This window comes from Suricata suricatta, chromosome 12 (assembly GCF_006229205.1).
Source record: "Suricata suricatta isolate VVHF042 chromosome 12, meerkat_22Aug2017_6uvM2_HiC, whole genome shotgun sequence".
Taxonomy (NCBI): Eukaryota; Metazoa; Chordata; class Mammalia; order Carnivora; family Herpestidae; genus Suricata; species Suricata suricatta.
The window spans coordinates 84,243,518-84,263,758 of record NC_043711.1 but is presented as its reverse complement, the minus strand read 5'-3'; the positions used below and the strand labels follow the sequence as shown (position 1 = coordinate 84,263,758).

Genomic DNA, 20,241 nt, shown 5'->3' with positions numbered 1-20,241 from the left:
CTCCCTACACGCCCCCAGCACAGTTGCCCACCTGCCCATCAGAACCAAACTGATCAACACTCGACTCCATAGAAAAGGGATGTTCCTAGACCCTGGCATTTCAGGCGCTGATACTTTGGGTGTGTCCTAGACGATGGTTTTGTACCATTTCACATGCCTGTGAGTATTTTGTTAATTTCTGACTTTGAGGGATTTTTTCCTACTGTGGGAACATTAAATTTCTAACTTATTTTGAAGCTGAATACTTTGCTGGCTGACCATTTTTTTTAAATGTTATCTATTTTCAATCCTAGAATTAATATATTCTTATTGTGAAACAGATGTAAACTTTGGTGGGTTTTTTTTCCTCAATGTTTTTGTTTATTTTGAGAGAGGGAGAAAGAGAGAATGCATGTGTGCATGCACAAGTGCAGGGAGGGACAGAGATCCAGGAGAGAGGATCTCAAGCAGGCTCCATGCTGCCAGCGCTGAGCCCAGCACAGCAGGATCTCACAAACTGTGAGATCATGACCTGAGCCAAAACCAAGAGTCAGATGCTTAGCCGACTGAGCCACCCAGCTGCCCCCCTAGATGTAAACTTTAGAGATAATTCTCTTGACGTCCATTCTCAGCCCTAATTCCCTTTTCCAGAGGTCACCCCTATTATCTGTGTGGTGCTCTAGATGGACATACAGAAATGTGCATGTTTCGATTCATGGGTGTTTTTAACATGTACATGGTATCAAATGATACATCTACCTCTACAGCTTGCTTTTTCACACCCAACTGCGTGCCTAGTGCCTTTCCCAGAGCAGCACAAACCTGACCTCATTTTAACTTCTGCACTACATTCCACAGCCAGGACAAACCTGTTTGCCAATGTTTTCTCAAAACTTTTTTATTTTGCCTCCAGCTGTAAGTGAATCGTCTAAAAACAAATTGCTTTAAAAGAAACATTTCCAACCACAAGGTTATGATTTTTTATAACTTTATGCACCCTTGGATGAATTTACAGTTTTTAGATCCATTTTATACCATTTTTTTATTGCCTTTTCAGTTATTGCATTAAAAAAATGTTTCAGTTCATTCTGAGGCAATGATGCCTCCTTGCCCATTTTTCCACGTTTCACCATTGTTTCAGTCATCTATTTCTTTTCCTTTCAGGTGGCTTTTACTCAGTATAATTTTTACTGCTCCATGACATTATTTTGTAGTCTGAACTGAAGCTCTGGCAAAAAGTACGTGCAGCCTCAGTGTGTGCTCAGGGCGAAGGCATAGGCTCAGAATCAGTAGTAGCGCAAACGTCACAGGCACCAAGTGTGGGGCCTAAAGGCATTTTTGTTCAGGTCTAAAAATTAGAAAATCACTGGCAAACACTCTGACCAATATTTCATTTCAATTTGTCATTCTGACCAGTTTATTTTGAACCTGAATATTTTTTACTAAATGAGCTGCTACTACCACCCCATTCCCTAAGGTCCTCCATGCTAAGCAGGGCTAGTTTCTCTCCTGGTGCCCCTAGAAGCCCAATGCCTAAGGACAGATATCGGCAGGTAAGACCAGAGTGATGGGGACTAAGTTGGTCTACAAATCTCAGCCCTCTTGGAAATGGAGTTGAGACCTTGTTGCTGAATCTTGGTCCCAAGATGACCTCAGGGCTTACAGCAGGGCGAATGAGGCCAAGGCTTCAGGTCTGATCTATCCCCAGGACATCTGTATTATCTCCCAAGGCCACAGTTGGCATTGTGCCTGTGGCCCGTTGCTTGGCAAACAGGCAGCCAATATTAAGAAGAGACCCAATGGGAAAGAGAGGCTGGCTTAGTAGTCCCTCCTCTGCTATAAGAATAACTCTAAGCCATCATCTTATTGTTGTTGGGAGTGTGGGGCCCAGCACATGGATAAAACAACCCCAAGATATCATGAAGTGAGACTATCTCTTTGGAAAGGGCTTAGATGAAGAGAAGGGTCTCTCCCTGTTCTGATTCCAGAGGCAGGATGAGCCCCATTGAAGTTCTGATTCTGAAAAATGCTTTGCACCCCCTACTAATCTTCAAGCCATGTGATCTGCTGGCCCTGAGGCACAATGAGATTGTACGTACAATCCACGTTCATCCCAGCAGCCCAGGCTTGCCTCCATGGGGTGGGGAGGGCAGGATCACATCTCCTTTGACCCTTACATGTCTGACATGTACAGGACAGCACATGGGACCCAATTCCTCTGGGCAAAGGCACCTGTGCTCTACTCCTGCCTTCTCTCTGAAGTCGAAAATGGTGGTCCACCCAGAACATTAGCCTTCAGACATGTTTGGCTTGTCCCATCCAGAGACGGTCTCCACCATGTTTTTAAAAAGTTTGAATTATCTGCTAACATTTAAAGTTTGTGGATTTTCACTCTCAAATCTCTAGCTTCACTTCAACAGTCCCCACATGGCAGTGATTGCTGGAGCTGACAGCAATTGTTTTAGATGGCGTGTGCCCTCTTGAATTTCAATTTCAATCAGTGAAATGGGTCCTGATGCTGCTTGGGAAGCTTCGCCCTCTGACACGGAGGGTCAACTACCACTGCCTACTGCATGTGCATCCTTTTTTCTTGCACTGAGTCAGCTTCCTTTGTTGATGCTGTCTGCCTGGACTCACATAGGCACCTCAGTTTGCAGCTGCCATCATCTACTGCCCGGTGTCCACCAGGGGCAGGTGCCTTTGCTCCTAGTCACATGGCCCGCGCACCCACCCTGCCTCTGCTGCCCTCACCTTGTGATGTCTTCTGTCAGCTGGGCAGGATCAGGGGGGTAGAACTTGACCGTGAAGGCAAAATTCCAGGGGCTGCCTGAGAGGAGAAGATAGGAGAACAGAGAGGACCCATCACCCTGGTGGGTGACCCCGATACACCAATCCTATGGGCAATTTCTCAGTTTTCTCATATCTATGATTTCAGGACAATCTAATCAGGAAGCCTAGAGTATTATCCCCATTAGAAAGATGAGGAGAGTGAGGCTCAGGTTGAAAGACTCCTGAAAGAGCAGTGGGAAGGAAGGTGGAAAGAAAGAAAAGCAGTGGTGCATGCCGGGCCTACTAGAAACCTTGCAACAACTCCTATGAGTAAGTCTTATGATTATCTCCATTTTGCATGTGAGGACACTGAGGCCCAGGCAATAAAGTGGCCAGCCCAAGGCCACTCAGCTAAGAAATGGCAATGCTGGTGTTCAGACCCAAGCCTCCTAGCTCCAGAGCCCATGCTCCCTCCTCCACATCAAAGTCCATGCCGCTGGACGTTAATGGGAATATAACAAGTCACATTAAATGGGTTCCCAAACTCCGCACTTCTCAGAGCTCTCACTCTGCTGTTGTCAATTGCGCCCCTCAAGGAGACATGCATTTAGGGGTTTCCCAAACTTATTTGACCTGCTGTGTCCATTTCTCATAGGGCATCCTGCCAGATTACTGTTCCTAGGAACCCCCTGTAAGACTCTGGCCCTGTGCCAGGTTGGCTCCATGATGGATGGCAGAACGAACAGGTTATTAGCAAGACCTAAAAGGCAAATGTAATGAACGGAAAGTAGCAAAGGGCTTTTCACAGGGATAAATGTTAAACTCCACAGTGAGATACAATCAATCAGTGGTAAGCAAACAAGCACAGAGAGAAATGAAGGCTGAGGTTTTAGCTGGAAACAAGCTCCACAATGACCACTTGAGAGAGAGGAGGCCTTGGGGAAGGGCTACTGTCTAGAACAATGGGGCAGATCACTCTGGGGACAATGTGAGAAAGCAAGGCCCATCAAGGGCAGGACCACAGTCACAAAGGGCTAGAGGCCATGCCATCAATACTGTCCTTGTCCCTGTAGTCCTCACCTCTTCCCCCAAAAGCTGTACTGTCTCCAGCAGTTACTAAGTGCCTGTCACTTTGCTTGCTAAGAACTTTCCATGCACATATAGGAGTTTGAGCTTTATAATGATCCTGACGTAAACTTTTGTTCTTATTTTTTTAATTTTTTAATGTTTTATTTAGTTTTGAAAGAGACAAAGGGTAAGTGGGGGAGGGGCGAAGGAGGGAAGAGAGAGATGAGTGGGGAGGGGCAGAGAGAGAAGGAGATACAGAATCTGAAGCAGGCTCCAGGCTCTGAGCTGTCAGCACAGAGCCTGACACGGGGCTCCAACCCATGAACCATGAGATCATGACCTGAGCCAAAGTCGGATGCTTAACCAACTGAGTCACCTAGGCGCCCCGAACTTTTATTTTTATAGATGAAGATTCTGAGAGAATAAGTCACTCTCCTGGGGCCACTGAGCTAGTCAATGGTGCAGAACAGGGATGTAAGCTCTGGTCACCTGACCCCGGAACCCACAGCTAAAGCAGCCTCAAGGAGAACAATCCCTGTCTCAGGATTAATAGTAGTAGCAATAGTAGTAGTGACAATAACAATAACAATAATAATAATAATAATAATAATAAATAATATGTACTGGATGCTTCTAGGTGCAGGCACCATTCTAGGTGTTGCACACACGACAGCTCATTTACCCTGCACAACACCCTGAAGGTGAGTACTTATCATTACCCCGCTTTACAGGTGAGGAGACTCAGGCACAGAACAACTGAGTAACACAAGAAGTAGTATTGGAGTTGGGATTGAAATCCAGTCAGTCTGGCTTCCAGTGTCTGTCTTTCAATCATCACACCAGACTACCTCAGGGAAGCACCTACTGTGTGCCCAGTGCTGTCTACACTTAACCGGCACCTGGCCTTGGGAGGCATGAATCACTAATCCACTTGCCAAGGACAGGCAGGAGCCCGGACCGGCACATCCAGTGCCCTAGGTGATGGGCATCGAGATTTGGGAGGAAATACACTCGGCTCTGAAGCACCCACAGTGATGCCTTCAGGAGGCTGAGAGGCAGAGCAAAAAAATGGTGGGCACCTCACTGGCTCTGTCAGTGGAACAGGAGACTCTCAATCTCAGGTTTGTGGCTTCAAGCCCCATGTTGGGTACAGAGATTATTACACAAAGATAAAATCTTAAAAAAATTTTGTTCCATGGGGGCCCCAGAAGGCAGAACAAAGATGAATGGGTGGCAGTCCCAGGGGTAGGGATGGAGATGTGGCTCTACTGAAGGAGGGAGAATTGCTCATCCATGACCTGAGGTGGCCAGGAATGGCAACCATTCATGAGGCCTAGGCCATGCTGACCAGGGCTGCCGAGATGGGGGACCAACGGACTCCCTGCTCTGGGGAAAGATGCTGAGCCTCGACAATTCTGTCCTCCGCCTCTCCTCTGCAAGCTCCTGGTCCTCCTCAAACACTGCACACTCGGCTGCCTGTATGTGTTCCAATTCTTTCAGGCTGAGAGGACGGCCTCCTAGCTGGGCTGGGACTCCTAGGGACAGCCCAAAGCCCAGGCCTAGGACCCTGTCAGCCTCAGAGGAGCATGCTCGGTCTGTGTGCCTGCCTCTTTGTCTTCAACTGACAGGAGCCTACAGGAAGAATCCCTCCAGCCCCTCCCAGAGAGTCAGCTGGCTTCCCTGGGCCCAGCTGCCTGCTGTCATGGCAACAGGCTCTGCTTTCCAGCCCCAGGGACCAGGGAGTCCAAGCACAGCCAAGGGGGAGGGGTTCCCAGTGGAGGCATCTCTGCTTCTGGGCTCCAGGTCTCCACCTACTGCGCTACCCCTGGCTGAGCCCTACCTCCTCCCTTCTGCCATTAGAAGGCTGCTCCACCCCTCCCAATATGCCCTTCCTCTCTGGGCCAAAAAGCACAGGTTGTCTCTTCGCCCCAGGGCTTGAAAAGAGAGCAGGATGGTGTTGGGAGGCCAGGGCTAAAGACCTGGACTGGCCAATAGTTCACTCTGTGACCTTAGGTAAGCAACAGCCTCTCTCTGAGCCTCAGTCATCCATTATTAAATGCGGAAGATAGCCCGGACCAGGGCAGGCCTAGTTTTCCCTAACATGTTAACTCCTATCAGGTGGTAATGGTCTGCAGTGCTGTGTGGATGAGGATTCTGAACTGAGTCCAGGGTCACCGACCATAGAAGTTCACACCAGCGTTGGACAGGAGGGAAGCTGTTTTCAGGCTGTCAGTTCATCCTCTTGTCCTAGATGATTCTGCAGGTCCCTTCCAGGGCTGTATGCAGAATGCATCAACGCTTCCTCTGCTAACCTGCTGTGTGACTCTAGATGGTCATTCCTCTTGTGCCCGCCTCAGGTGTTCATTTATAAGGCAATGCCGGGCCTTCCCCAAGATGTGCTGTGCAGCGCAAATGAACTCACGGGTCCGGACCCTTTCCCCAAGTAGGAGGGAGCAGCACACCCGAAGCTCCTGCGGCCTGGAGACTCCACCCCCCTCCCACAACATCCCCAACCACGATGAGCCACTCACTCCGGATCTGCTTCTTGATTTCCTTGGAGGGGTCCAGCCAGTTCTGAAAGAGAAGATAGGGTTCTTTAGAGAGAAGATGGGGGAGAGGGCCAGATAGGGCTAGGAGAGAGAGAGACATCCCCAAACAGCCTGCGAGAAGTCCTTGGTGGGGAACACCTTCCCAGACTGAGTGGTCTGGGCCTTTTGGAGCTGGGAAGTGAGGGGACAACATCTGGATTCACCACCAGGCTTGGGACCTTGGATCCAGGACTGATGCTGTCCCAAGACAGCAGGGTGGCCAGGTGCTGGCAGCTGCAGTGGGACTGGTGGGAAGCGGGAAACTCAGACAGGAGCCTCCCAAGGGTGTGAAAGAGGTGCTGGGGTAAGTGTCTCAGGTCCCCCAGAAAGCCAGGTCATGGCTCTCTAGACACACACCTGGGGGGGTGACTTGCAGGTCCCTAAGAAAGGACTTGGTGGGAGGGGTGGACACAGAGAACTGAGGCAGAAAGGGCTGGCTGAACCTTGGCTGCATGCAAACAGAAGGCACCTGGTGAGAATCTGAGGACTGATGGAGGGCGTGGGATGCAGGCAGGACTATGGAGGGACTATGGAGGCCTACGAGAAGAGGTCCCCACCCGCTCCACAGCACCCTCTGGCCAGCACAGGTACCTTCTGGCTGTCAGCATCACAGAAAGTCAGGCCGAAGTAGTCCTTCTCCAGGAGGTTGAGGTGCTCACAGACCAGGTCAAACAGCACCTGGCCCCGGCCATGTTTCTGAAGAAGAGAGCAGAGCGTCTGTGAGGCCAGGACATACCTCGAGGTGGGGTTCCACCAGGGCAGACTTGAAAGCTCCAAGAGCCTTCCAGCATCCGAGGACAGTCTCCGCTCTCCTGCCACCCCCCTGGCCCTGCTCCCCGAGTCCTACTGGATCCTGTGACACTAACGCCCAGCTCACCAACTGCCTTCTTCCAAGTCCTGCTGGGATCCTCCTAGACCTTAGGCCTGCTTTGGGGAGTGGGGGTGGGAGTGACTGATTCCTTTTCCTTTATAGAAATTAAGAGAAGGAAGCTAACTTTGATCCAAGGAACATAAAAGCCGAAAGTCCAACCTGTGGATGTGAGAGGGAGAGAAAACCTACCTGAAATATAAGGGACACAGGCAGGGAAGAAGGGGAGGGTCTAAGACTCAGGGTCACAGTGTGACTCTCCTTCCCTGGCCCTCCCCTTACACTAAGTCTGAGTGACATCCAGGGTAGCCCAGCCTGGAATGCCACCCTCTACCCAGGCAACAAGCAAGGTTTTTCTAGGGGCTCCTGGGTCCTACAGCAGCCTCAGCTGGGAGCAGCGCCGTGCGAGCCACTTCTTCCTGCCACTCCCCACAACCGGGCTCGATACCTGTCTGAACCACCATGTGGGGCTGAGGATTCAGGAGGGCAAAGCCCTGAGCCTGGCTGGGTAGTCCAAACCCACAGAGGAGCACCAGTAAAGAGATTACAGGCTGGGAGAACATGAATCAGGCACTATCCAAAGAGGGAGGGGACTCCAGAGAGAGGGTGAGGTCCCTGCACGGCCTGGCTAGGTCACCAGGGGACTGGGGCGGGGCCCAACTGTGGAGAGTAGTTTGGGGAAGCTAAGGGATTCCTGAGTCTGGAAGAGTCCTTCAGACAGAATGGGCCTGGCCTCAGCCAAACCCTCCACACTCTCCTGGGACAAGTTGAAACTGCATCTTGGGCCCAGCGAGGGTAGGAGAGAACAGGCAGGATATGTCCCTTTCTTTTGCCCAGGAATAGGTAAGATGTTCTCCTTGTAATCCTACTATAGAAAAAAAACATTTAAAAAGCAAAACAAATGAATAAAAACAAAAACAACCCTGCAGAGAAGAGGGACACAGTCTATTAGGGCGCAGAGATAAGTCACCTCCCTTAAGACCAGCGGGCACCAGGCGGAAAGGGAGGTGCTTCCTGTAACTCTCAGAGCAAGACCACCCCCTGGACTCTCCCATACACATGGAGAGGACCAGGAACAGTGCGCAGACTGGGCTGGACCCTCTAAGGGGAGGAGTGAGAGCTCAGAATTAGGGTGGAAGTCCTAGTCTCTACAGGAAAGGGAGATGACAAATGTGGGGCCAGGAGGGCTGACCCAGACAGGAGGTGTCTGCCCTGGCCACCCACTGTGAGACCAGATCATGCCACAGTGTTTCTACATGGCCTGGGTGAGGAAGTCCTTCCCATGGGTGGCCTCTCCATGCCTGGGGGATACCTATACCATGGAAACTTCAAGTGACCGGTCTTTCCTGGTGCCCTGGAGTGGGGCATTCACAAAGGAAGGCCAATATAAACATAAAAAATGACTCTAGTTGAGACACTAGTGTCTGCTAGGTGAGACTCAAGAGCCCAGTCTACAGGCTTATGGGGCTAGAGATCAGCCCTTGGATGATGGGGACTCCTTGCCAAAGTACAGGCCCTCCCCAAGAGAAGGCGTTTTCTGGTGCCAGCCCTGTGTCCCATCTAATTCTATTTGCAATTGTAACAGCCCTCTCCAGGCCTCGGTGCCACCATCTGTACAAAGGAAGGCCAGCCAGGTCATCTCTCTGGGATGCTGCAGTCAGTCCAGGACTCCATGAAGAATAGATGCTCTCTGGCTTGGCCCAGGCTGAGTGCACACAGAAGCCTGCGCTGGCTCCAGGGCCAGTCGGCTGGGGCAGGGCAAGTTGGGAGGTGGGGGGTGCTCCCTACCTCCACTTCACACTCGTACTCAGAGGCATCAAGCAGAGTGATTCGGCAGATGGCACTCTTGTACTTCTTGGCAATCTTCTGGGGTGATTTCTGGGCTCTGCTGGGCGTGGTCCTTTCTGACAGGCCATCAGCTTCCCCATAGCCCTTCTCCTCCATGTCTAGGCTCTGCCGGTTCAACCAAGGGAAAAGTTTGGTCAGTGAGCTTGAGACCATAGCCTTTCATCCAAATGAGACACAATAAGGATGCAGCAACAGGGGTTAAGATGGTCCCCAAAATGAGAGCCACTGCCCTCCAAGACCCCCAGTTATGTAGGTATATGCAGGAGGAGGGCCAGGCCTTCCACATGCAAAGGGTGGGCTCATGGAAGGGGTCCACTTTCTCAGGTGGTGGGAGGCAACCCACAGAACCAAAGCCGGTGGCCAGGGCTGCCCTATCTCCCTAAAATAGCACGTGAGTTATCAGAATATCCATCTGGCCTCCTCCTTATCAGACTGTCACTGGTCCAGCATGAGGCTGAGAGCTGTGGACTGACCTAATGTCAGCTAGTCCTAACTGCCACCAATGCCCTCAGTGACCTTGGCCAAGTTCCTGCCCTCTTGGCCTGTCATGAATGAAGTGGTGTGTGAATTTGATGGCTAGATGATTCAACAGGTCCCTTCTCCCTTTGGGGTGATGGATTTTGCTCTGGGATCACACTGGGCTTGCCAGGCTAGAAAGGACAGGTTCAGGGGGTAGGAAAATAAGGTTGAAAGAACACAGGTTTTGGAAATCAGATCTAGACTTTACATCCACCTGTCACTGTACAGCAATGTGACTTTCGATAACTCATTTCATCCGCTGAGCCACCGTTTCCCCAAGTGTAAAATGCGGCAATTAATATCATTCTCTTAGGGGTGCCTGGCTGGCTCCATCAGTAGAGCATATGACTCTTGATCTCAGGGTCAAGAGTTCAAGCCCCATGTTGGGTATAGGGCTAACTTAATTAAAATGTGTATGTATTATATATATATGTGTATGTATGTGTGTATATATATATGTATATGTGTGTATGTGTATATATATGTATATGTATACACACTCTCTGTAGATTTGGGAGAATTAAATATAAAAGTGACCATGACGTCCCTAGGCTAGCACAGTGCTTGGCATATAGCAGGTCAGTAATAAATCTCAATTTCCTTCTTCCCTCTCCACTAAGAACCGGCCCTGGATTCCTGCTGGGCAGGAAGAGGGATCCCCATGCTCTCAGGCACACACCTGTTCAGCAGGCCGAGTGTCCTGCTGGGGCGGGTGCTTCTCATTGGAGTTGGCCTCAGGGTGGCCGTGGCCTGCAGGAGTCACAGGGGTGGTCGCGGCAGCGGCTGCCTCAGGCTGCTGTGGAGCCTCCTCCTGAGCCTTCTTCACCTCAGAATCGGGGCCTGTCTCTGTCGTCATGGTGACCAGCACGCCTGCATTTGCACGAAAGAGAGCACATTGACAGGGGAAAGGGGTAGTGATGGTATGACAGGACAGAGAGAGGGGACAGGAACCACACACGGAGAGAGACAGATGGAGACAAATGGACAAAGAGCCACAGAAAGAAGGAAGGAGGGAGGCGGGGAGAGACAGGAAGTGGGGATGGGGAGAGAGCAGAAGTCAGGGGTTATTGGCCGCAGCCGAGGTCACAGACCCCCTCCCACTCTAGCAACCATATAACTCCTCGGGGACTCCTCTTATCTCTTGGCCCAATTCTGGAATGGGGCCCTTCTTCGGGGCATTGAGAGTCCCTCCAGGGAACCCCACTCTGCCAAGAGCACAAAGGACAGTCAGTGACCCCCTCCAGGCAGGCTCTCAGCCAGGCTGTCTCTCCAACCAGAGCACCTGGCACACAGTAGCCTCTCAATAAACAGTGGATAAACTGAACTCAACCGAAAGAGCCCTGGGCTCCAGGCCCTTCCGGTGTGGACTCTGAGCAAGGCTCTTCATGCCCCAAGCCTCAGTAATTCCTGCACCACTCTCTCCGCAGAGATGTTGACAGAACTAATCTCAAGGGGTAAGACAAGAGGGCGCTATTACAAAAACGCATAGCCCTGATGATGTAAAAGTCAGGAGAACTGAGGGAAGGCCCGGGTCTGCCACAAATGGGGCAGTCACTTCATCTTACTAGGACTCACCCAGAAAGCAAGGGACTTAGAGAAATTGTCTCTGAGCAGGAGGCCACTCTTACCCTTTTCCCCTTGGAGCAGGAAATAAGATTTCAGAGAATCAAGGACCTATTGCCCAGCTATACTGTTGGAAAAAGCCAACTGCAGGGAGAGGAAAAGAGAGAACGGCATGGTCCCATTCCTATATTAAAAAACACACAATAACCTCAACAATACCTCTGTGTTTATACACATATAGTGAAAGATCTGAAAGGGACTGACCTAACTGTTAAGACAGGTTAATAACTGAGAAATGGATAAAGGAAAAAGTGGGAGTTCCATGGGGTAGGAGAAGAAAAAGAACTTCAGTTTTTACTTTATGTGCTTCGGAATTCTTGTATAATTTTAAATATACACATATATTTTTAACTCACAAATTGGTTTTCTTTAAATGTGGCAAAAGCACCTATTCCTGACACCAGTCAGAGTGGATCCTCAAAAAAAAAAAAAAATGGAGCTAGAACTGGAGGAACAGAGAAATGGAAGGAGAGAAATGGAATCCTCACCCTTGAGTCTAGAGCTCCCTCTAATTCCATTATATTAAATGAGGAAGATCCAGATTATACCTGGCAGGCCCCTTCCCAAACCCATCCACCATGGGAGACCTCCAATGAGCAGACAGACAGATGGATGTTGGTCCCAACTTACGTTATGTACCTGCTCTAAGCCCTTAGCCCACACTCCCCTCTTCATCAGCTTCTCTCCCAACATTCAGGGGGCACCAGCCCAGCCCAAAGCAAAGGGTATTGGACAGAAAGCCAGGGTCCCTGAGTACCCCACGAGAACACACAAGAGCTCTAGGGTCCTGAACAGGTCACACCCTGTAAGTTATAGCTTGTAGCACAAATGAAAGGGCTTGTTGTTACTGATGCTATTAAGAAGTAAGATGAGGAGGAAGGGAAGGCCTTGGTCACAATGTCTCATCCCCACCCAGAAATACTTTCCATTCATGTCATTACCTGGGCTTTATAGCTCCCCTTAAAGCCACTGTTAAATAGAGACTCTCTGTCACTTATGTGACACTGAGTGTCAACTCTGTGCCAGGACACAAAGTAATAGAAGCAGCTCCAGGAGAGCTCACAGTGTCATAGGGTCAGAATAAGACTTGTCTGCTTAGGTCTAGATTTCTTCTAGGCCTGCACTTGAGGATATCAGCCATTATGCTAGATAAGTTCTATAAGAAGAACCCTTAAAATAAATGCCTACTTACTTTTGTTTAAAAAAAAAAAATCTACAGGGCACCTGGATGGCTCAGTCGGTTAAGTGTTCAACTTTGGCTCAGGTCATGATCTCACATTTCGTGGGTTTGAGCCCTGCGTTGGGCTCTGTGCTGACAACTCAGAGCCTGGAGCCTGCTTCAGATTCTGTGTCTCCCCCTCTCTCTGTTCCTCCTCCACCCGTACTCTGTCTCTCTCTCTCTCTCTCTCTCAAAAATAAATAAAGATTAAAAAAAGAAAATCTACAGACTAAGTCGTAGGTTTTCTGCTGTGAGAAGCAGATTCCACATGACCCTCATGGGCCCAGGCAGCCCAGCAGCTCTGGTGCATCTACTCCTCCCCTCCGCTTCCGTCTGGTTGCAGACGGTCCTCCCTGAATTCCCTGGCCCCGCATCAAACAGCCAGGACAGCGGTCTTAAATAAATATCGGAGCCCTTCCCCTGCCCAGCTCTCCAGCACGGCCTGCTGGCTGTGAATGCCTGCTGCTAACAGCACCACACATGAGATGAGGTGGACGTCTTTCAATCTCTCCTTTTCCAGGTGAGACTCAGAGAGCAAAAGAGACTTGAGTGACTGACAGGCAGACAGATCTTCCTCGGTCCCTCCCGCCCACTCTCCTCCCCATCCAGCCTCCCGGCCCTAGCACTGCAGCCATATTCTTCCCACCGCTCTGCCTCAAGCAGACATGAACAGAATCAACTGGAAGGAGAAAGCACTCAAGCCCAGGTTGGAAGTCAAACAAGTGGCATGAGCCCCGCCAACAACCCTATGGCCTGGGCCTGGTGGCTCACGCTTTCTAGAGAGTAAAAAAAAAAAGCAAAACATCATGGAAATAAATAATCTGAATGACAAGCTCGAGCCACAGTAGCTGGTACAGATTGACCCTATTTTGAGGACTACTTATGTATAGATGTAGAATATTCAACAAAGTATTAATTATAGTTGTTTCTAGACGCCAGGATACAGATTATTTTTCCTTCTTTCTGTTTAACTGTAGTTCTCAATTTTTCTATTACACTTGAAGATTTCCTGATTTAAAAAAAAATTAGAGGTTAAAAAAATAAAATATTTCAATGCACAAGGCTTGGTATGACAAGATGAGGAGAAAAAGTCTATTTAAACTTAAAATGTTTATGAAATTAAAAGAAAAATAACATTATTATTATCATCACTATTATTATTATTATTTAAACCTATGATGAGATTCTTCTTATTTGACAAGTCCAAGGATAACAGCATGGTTCCTCACTAGGCCACAGAAAGCAAGCCAGGAACCTGGCCTTGGTTTCTGCCATGGCCAGTCATGTGGGCACAGTTCTGCCCAGGCCCAGGCCAGCAGAGACTGCAGGAGCCCGCTGGGCACCACGGGGGCCCCAGGAGAAGCACGTGCTGGTTCCTTGGATCTCACCACAACACGGAAGCACAATGCACACCCAGAAAATGGTTAAACACATAGGCAGGATGTGACTTAGATTTGTCGGTGTATGTTGCATGCTCTAGAAGATTCTGGGGAGTGGGCGAGGGGGAATATAACCTAGAGTACCCAAATAAAGGTTTACGGGGTAAGGAGTGGGGTTAGGTTTTGCCAAAAGGAAGTACAATGAGCACAGCAGGGAGGGCATTTGGGCTGAGTCACCAAGTGGGCAAACGTCCAGAGATGGGAACAAGTAGGGCTGTGCGGAGGCCAGAGAGGAAGCTTTGACATCCTGACACCTCAGAACAAGAAGCCTATAAAAGGTGAGCTCCACAAACAGCCTGGCAGGTGGAACAGGTTGGAGAAGAGAGGGAACGGGGGCGGGTGGGGGGGGGGCAGCCTTGCAAGACTCACAAGTGTTACTCTGCTGGAAAGGGCAAGACCCCCATCACTGAGCGCCGTTGCGGGCCAGGCCCAGGGATGGGGATTCGACACACCATCATCTCATGGACTCCTCACAGCATACCAGGGCCGGGGGCAGACCTAGGTCAGACCTGAAGCCTGGCCCCACCACTGGCTCCCTCTGTGACCACAGGCAAGTCACTTCAATGCTCTGAGCCTCAGTCACCTCATTGGTAAAATGGAAATACTCCTCCCTCTCTCTGAGGTTGGTGGTAGAGAGTCAGGAAACTAACCAAGACAGAGCACTTAGCATGGTGTGTCCCCAGTAGAACAACTCTGAGAGGGTCTATAATCACAAACAGTAATGAGAAGCAGGGAGTGGTCTGAGAACTAGGAGTTCAGAAGTGTCAGCCCAGGGGCGCCTTGGTGACTCAGTAAGTTAAGCATCCGACTCAGCTCAGGTCATGATCTCACGGTCTGTGAGTTCGAGCCCCATGTCAGGCTCTGTGCCCACAGCTCAGAGCCCGGAGCCTGCTTTGATTTGGTGTCTCCGTCTCTTTCTGCCCCTTCCCTGCACGTGCTCTGTTTTTCTCTCTCAAAAATAAATAAATATTAAAAGAAGAAGAAGAAGAAGAAGAAGAATTGCCAGCCCAGAACGGATGGAGAAAGAGATGTTATAAGAAACAGAGACCAGGGGTGCCTGGATGGCTCAGTCAGTTAGTGTCCAACTTCAGCTCAGGTCATGATCTCATGGCCTATGGGTTCAAGACCTGCATTGGGCTCTGTGCTGATAGCTTGGAGAATGGACCCTGCTTTAGATTCTGTGCCTCCCTCTCTCACTCTGCCCCTCCCCGGCTCATGCTCTAGCTCTCTCTCTCTCAAAATTAAACATTTAAAATTTTTTAAAAAGAAAGAAACAGAGGCCAGCAAGGCCAGACTGATGGCACTAACATGTGAAAACCCAATGCACAGGATTCGAAAAGAAAAAGGTCAGCTGAAGAAGTAAATGCTAACAGTGCCCACACCAGTCCCGTCTGGAGGAAAAGGGCACAGCCCAGTCTGAGGCAAGTCCAGAAGGTTGGCAGCATTTGATGCTCTTTAACGTTGCAGCCGCTGGCCGGCTCCCCTGGTCCCCTCTCCAGGGGCACTATGGCTTTCCATCTGGGAGGCCTGCTGGGAGAGGACGTCCTCGCTCAGGCAAGGCAACATCCATTTAGCCTGTAATTGCACCAACTCATTAAAAACAAACCAGCCGGTTTAAACATCAGACCCTACAACCAGGGTTAGCATGAATCAGCATCTCTGAAACCAGAAACTTGGATCTGTTCTTCTTCATCCCCACAGGCACAGCAAAGGCCCAAGCCACTGGCAACCCATGACTGTCTAGCCTCCTTCATGGACTCTCTGTGGCCGCTTGGGCCTTCCTAGGGTTTATTCTCTTCAGAACAGCCACAGGAATCTTTTTTAAACTCCATCTGGAGGGTGTCCTCATTTTTTTAAATTCCAACTATAGTTGAAACACAACATTGCCTTCGTTTCATAAAATAGTGAATGGGTAAGTCTATATGTCACTATGCTCCCCATGGGTATAGCTATCGTCAATCATCATATAACACTATTATGACACCATTGACTGTATTTCTTATGCTGTCCATTTTCTTGGATGCCCTCCTTAAAACCTTCCATGAGTTACCATCAAAATAAAACACAAACTTCTTATCAAAGTTAAAGGTCCCTGCTAATGGCCATTGCATCAGCTTCACCATCACTGTGAGCCTGTCATATTGGCTTTCTGTCTGCTCCTCAGCCACAAGGGGCTAGCCCCTGCCATGGGCCTTTGCCCTAATGGATCCTTTGTGTGGACAGTGGGCTTGTCCCATCTCTTGGCATGGCAGCTCTCATCCTTCAGACCTTAATCCATGTACCCCTTGACCCCTCTAAGTGGGTCTTTCCCCTTATTATTTTGGTGAGAACATGCTGCCTTTGGGGCTTGGTTTTATTTCGCTTTGTTTTTGCCCTTTTAACCATTTTTAAGTGTAACTATCCCATGATGTGAATTATAGTCACAACCTTATGCAACAATCAGTCGCCACTATCGATCTCCAAAATTTTTCACTACCTCACACAGAAACACTGTACCCATTAAGCAACTGATGCTAGGGTGGGTTGTTGTTGTTTTTTTCCACAGCATCTATCACAAATGAAATATACTTCTTTTTACTTACTTGTTTCTATTCCTCTAGAATATCAACTCCATAAAGACAAAACTATCTGACTCCTTTGCCATTATCCCCAGGGCTGAGCATAATTCTTGATAAATACCAACAAAGCTAACATTTATAGAGTTTGCTATATGCCAGGCACTGGCCTAAGCACTTTATATCAATTAACTCTTTTAACCATCACAATAACCTATAATAGGTACTTTTATTATCTCCATTTTATAAAAGAAAAAACTAGAGCACTGAGAAGTTAAGAAACCTGCCCAAGATCAGACACGAGTGCATGGCATGCTGGACTTGAAATCCAGGGGGTCTGGTGTCAGAAGGATGGGTAGACAAGAGAAATGGGTGAGGGTGGATGAAACAGCAACGAGACAAGTTTTAAGTCCACTCAATTGAGGACAGAGACGTGGGCAGCATTCGCCTCAGGAGTCTTGTGGCCACCAGCCAGCCAGCCTGTCCTGATGACTTATCAGACCTTAAGCACCTGACTTTTCCATCCAAACTCCTGATATTATCATCCTTATTTTACTGATGAGGACACGCAGGCCCAAAGAGCTATGCTGATTTGCCCAAGGTCATAAGACAGTGCCAAGTCTCTCCAACTCCAAAGTCCCTCCCCCTCCATCGCATCTCAGTAGCCTCAGGAGGCCTGTACTCGTTTCTCCAAGGGGTGAGCCTGGCTAAGGAAAAACTTCCCAAGACTGACAGACAAATATACTGGGAAGAGCCGAGTGCAGAGTCAGGCCCACTGTGTCTCGCTTCAGTTCTGCCACGTCCTATCTAAAGGGCCTTAGGAAAGTCACTTCACCCCTTGTGAGCATCGGCTTCTTCATCTGCCAAACAGGGATGAGAGCCCCTGTCCCCTCACTTCAGAGCCCAGCCATGTAGATAAAGGACATTTCAGAGAACCAAGGACTTTCAGATAAAAAAGTTGAAGTCAAATATTTTAGGAAGAGCATATTATAGATGCTGATGATATATACCAGAAGCACGTCTTCACATGCATGTGCACCAAAATGGGACATCATGAGGGCACATATGGCCATGTGTGCCTATGGTCATGACAACTACTCCCTAGCCAGTAAGGCTCTCTTCTAAATCTTGCATGCCTGTGACTTTTGCCCAGGCATTCTTGGGAATTCTGAACCAGGTAGGAACTAATGGAAGGAAGAAGCAAAGAGAGAGAGAGAGAGAGAGAGATGGAAGACACCAAAATGTCAAGAGAATGCCAGGCAGCAAGTGAGACTTCTGTTTTGAATGATGTTTTCAATAATCACAGTTACCAAGATAACTTCTTTCTTTTGGAGAACTCAGGGGGCACATCTCCCCCATCCCCTTCCGATCATGTCTCCTGAGCACCTCCAGATCCGTGCTTTGCTCAAAGAAGCAGGAGGCTGACTCCTTGGACTGAGCTTCCTTGCCTGTTGACTTCTGGTTGGGTTGGGCCAATGGGAGGCATGAGTTACAGGCCAATGGGAGGTTGAACATCTTTCCAATTTCCCTCCCTGTGGTTCTGGCGGTGGCTGAGCCCCTCTGTGTCAGCTCCTTGTACAGGTCCAGCCATCACTGATTTCTGGCAATACTGTTCCCTCCCTCTGCTCATTCAAGCAGAAGAGCGAAAACAGCGTCTGTCACTGTTACTTTGTGGGCAGCCCTTGTGGATTTCCTTAACCCCACCCACACCTTTATTCACATCTCCTTAGTGTAAGCATCTGAGTGGAATTCTGTTTTCTGCCAGAATCTGACAGATGCACTTCCTGACACTAAACACATACACGAATTAGAGAGGGAGGGGAGGAGAAATTGGGTAAAGGCAGTATCGTCTAGTGGTCAGGGATAAAATGGGAGACAAGGAGACCTTGAACAGGTTTTTTAACCTTTCTGTGCTTTGGTGTCTTCATCTGTAAAATTCATGATGACAATCTTGCCTATTTCACAGGGTACTGTGAAAATGGAACCAGATCATGCCCATAAAGCACTTAACACATACCAAAACCCAGAGTTAGTAGATATTCTCATTTTGAGCGTTAAGCCGGAAGGCTGAAGTGTGAACAATAGCACTCCCTTAGAGATGGAATTACACACTTCTCTTTTTCGACATTTTAGGGGGGTTTTCTGAGTCTCACAATTTTTCTACTATGAACATGTATTACTTTTGGATCAGAACAGAAAAAGAAAGGAACTGAAAGAAAAGAAACAGGGAGGACGAGTCTATTAAGACACTCTTTCCCCTCTAGAGATGGTGTTCCTTCCTATGGGGATTTCCCCAGCACAGAGCATTCACTGCCCAGAGTGATAGCTTCTGGGTGGACACGAATGAAATGTCTGCCCGCCCTGAGGGAGGAGGGCACAGGCTGAGACAGGTGCCTCTGGAGCCCTGTTTCGCCCTCCCGGCCAAGGCTCAGGAGCCCTTGACAGAGGCAGCTGGACTAAAACAGGAGCTGGGCCCGCAGTCCTTCATACGGCTGCTCAGGTCCGTACAAGGCAGTGAGGAGATGGCAATTTGTCAGGTGCTTGCGGTGCCCATGGGCACCACTTTAAATAAAACCAAGTAACATGAATAGGCTGCCACCCGTCAGCACTGGCTTCTTGCCCAAAGGGTTCATGTGCCACAATTAAGCTATAGGCTGAATGTGCAGTTGTGGGCTGGAACCACATGACATGCCCAGGACTGCCCAGTAATGGCATCAGAGAAGAGAACTGCCTCCTGCCTGGACCACACTGATGACTGCAGAGGCAGACAGAGACCTCCCCGTAGCGGGGCATCCTCTGAAAGCCAGGCGATGAGCTGGCCATCTTCCAGGCTTTGTCTCATTCGAGCTGCACAAGGGCCACAGAGGGCAGATGGGCTCATTCGCCAGGCTGGCTTGGTTGGCCAAGGTCACAAGGCTAGTCAGTCAGTTCAGGTAGAGCCAGAACTAGGACCCAGCTCTGCTGGCTGATGGTTCCATGCTCTTCCCCCTTAATCCTGCCATATCCCACAACCTCCAACTTACTGTCAACCATGTAACCAAAGCTACTGTTGCTCTGGATGGAGAAATAATAACAGCAGTACCAACCCCTCCCACACGTGGGGTGGTTTACAATTTAAAGAATCCCTTTATAATCACCATTTCATTTGGATCTCACTGATCAGCAGCTGGTGACAGGAAACATGGACCAGCAGTTATGAACACAGGCTTTCTGTCCTTCCTCTGCTCACACACACACACACACACACACACACAGACACACTCTCAAACTAAATAAATAAAGTTTTTAAAAAAGAAAATATCCTAGCAGGCCTCAAAACACATATATTATTATCATTGGCTACTTTTGGAGAGAAGAATTTTGGTTAGAGAGACAAGGGGAGAATACACATCTGTATTATTAAGATTTTTTCTTTTTTTTTTTTTTTTAATTAAAACTAAGTAAGAGGGGCACTTGGGTGGCTCAGTCAGTTAAGCATCTGACTTCAGCTCAGGTCATGATCTCACAGTTCATGAGTTTGAGCCCCACATCAGGCTCTGTGCTGACAACTCAGAGCCTGGAGCCTGCTTCAGATTCTGTGTCTCCCTCTCTCTCTGCCCCTCCCCCACTCACGCTCGCTCGCTCGCTCTCTCTCAAATAAACATAAAAAAATTAAAACTAAAGAAGAAATAAAGTATTTAAAAGCTTTTTTTTTAAATAGCTTATTGTCAAATTGGTTTCCATAAAAGCTTTTTTTTTTTACATTTATTCATTTGTGAGAGTGAGA

The 20,241-nt window shown here is 48.9% G+C and overlaps 1 protein-coding gene across 14 annotated transcripts in view; it reads right to left on the bottom strand.

The window, feature by feature from the left end:
• The window catches only part of EPB41L1 (erythrocyte membrane protein band 4.1 like 1), a 70,900-nt gene that overhangs the window by 45,038 nt on the left and 5,621 nt on the right, over nt 1-20,241 (bottom strand). For all 14 annotated transcript variants that reach the window (XM_029916922.1, XM_029916926.1, XM_029916927.1 and 11 more), the window contains exons 2-6: nt 10,319-10,509; nt 9,061-9,225; nt 6,996-7,100; nt 6,348-6,390; nt 2,731-2,806 (exon numbers count right to left, since the gene is read on the bottom strand). In XM_029916922.1, the coding sequence (XP_029772782.1) occupies nt 2,731-2,806; nt 6,348-6,390; nt 6,996-7,100; nt 9,061-9,225; nt 10,319-10,495 (566 nt within the window). In that variant the 5' untranslated portion in view covers nt 10,496-10,509. The remainder of the gene's footprint in view (nt 1-2,730; nt 2,807-6,347; nt 6,391-6,995; nt 7,101-9,060; nt 9,226-10,318; nt 10,510-20,241) is intronic.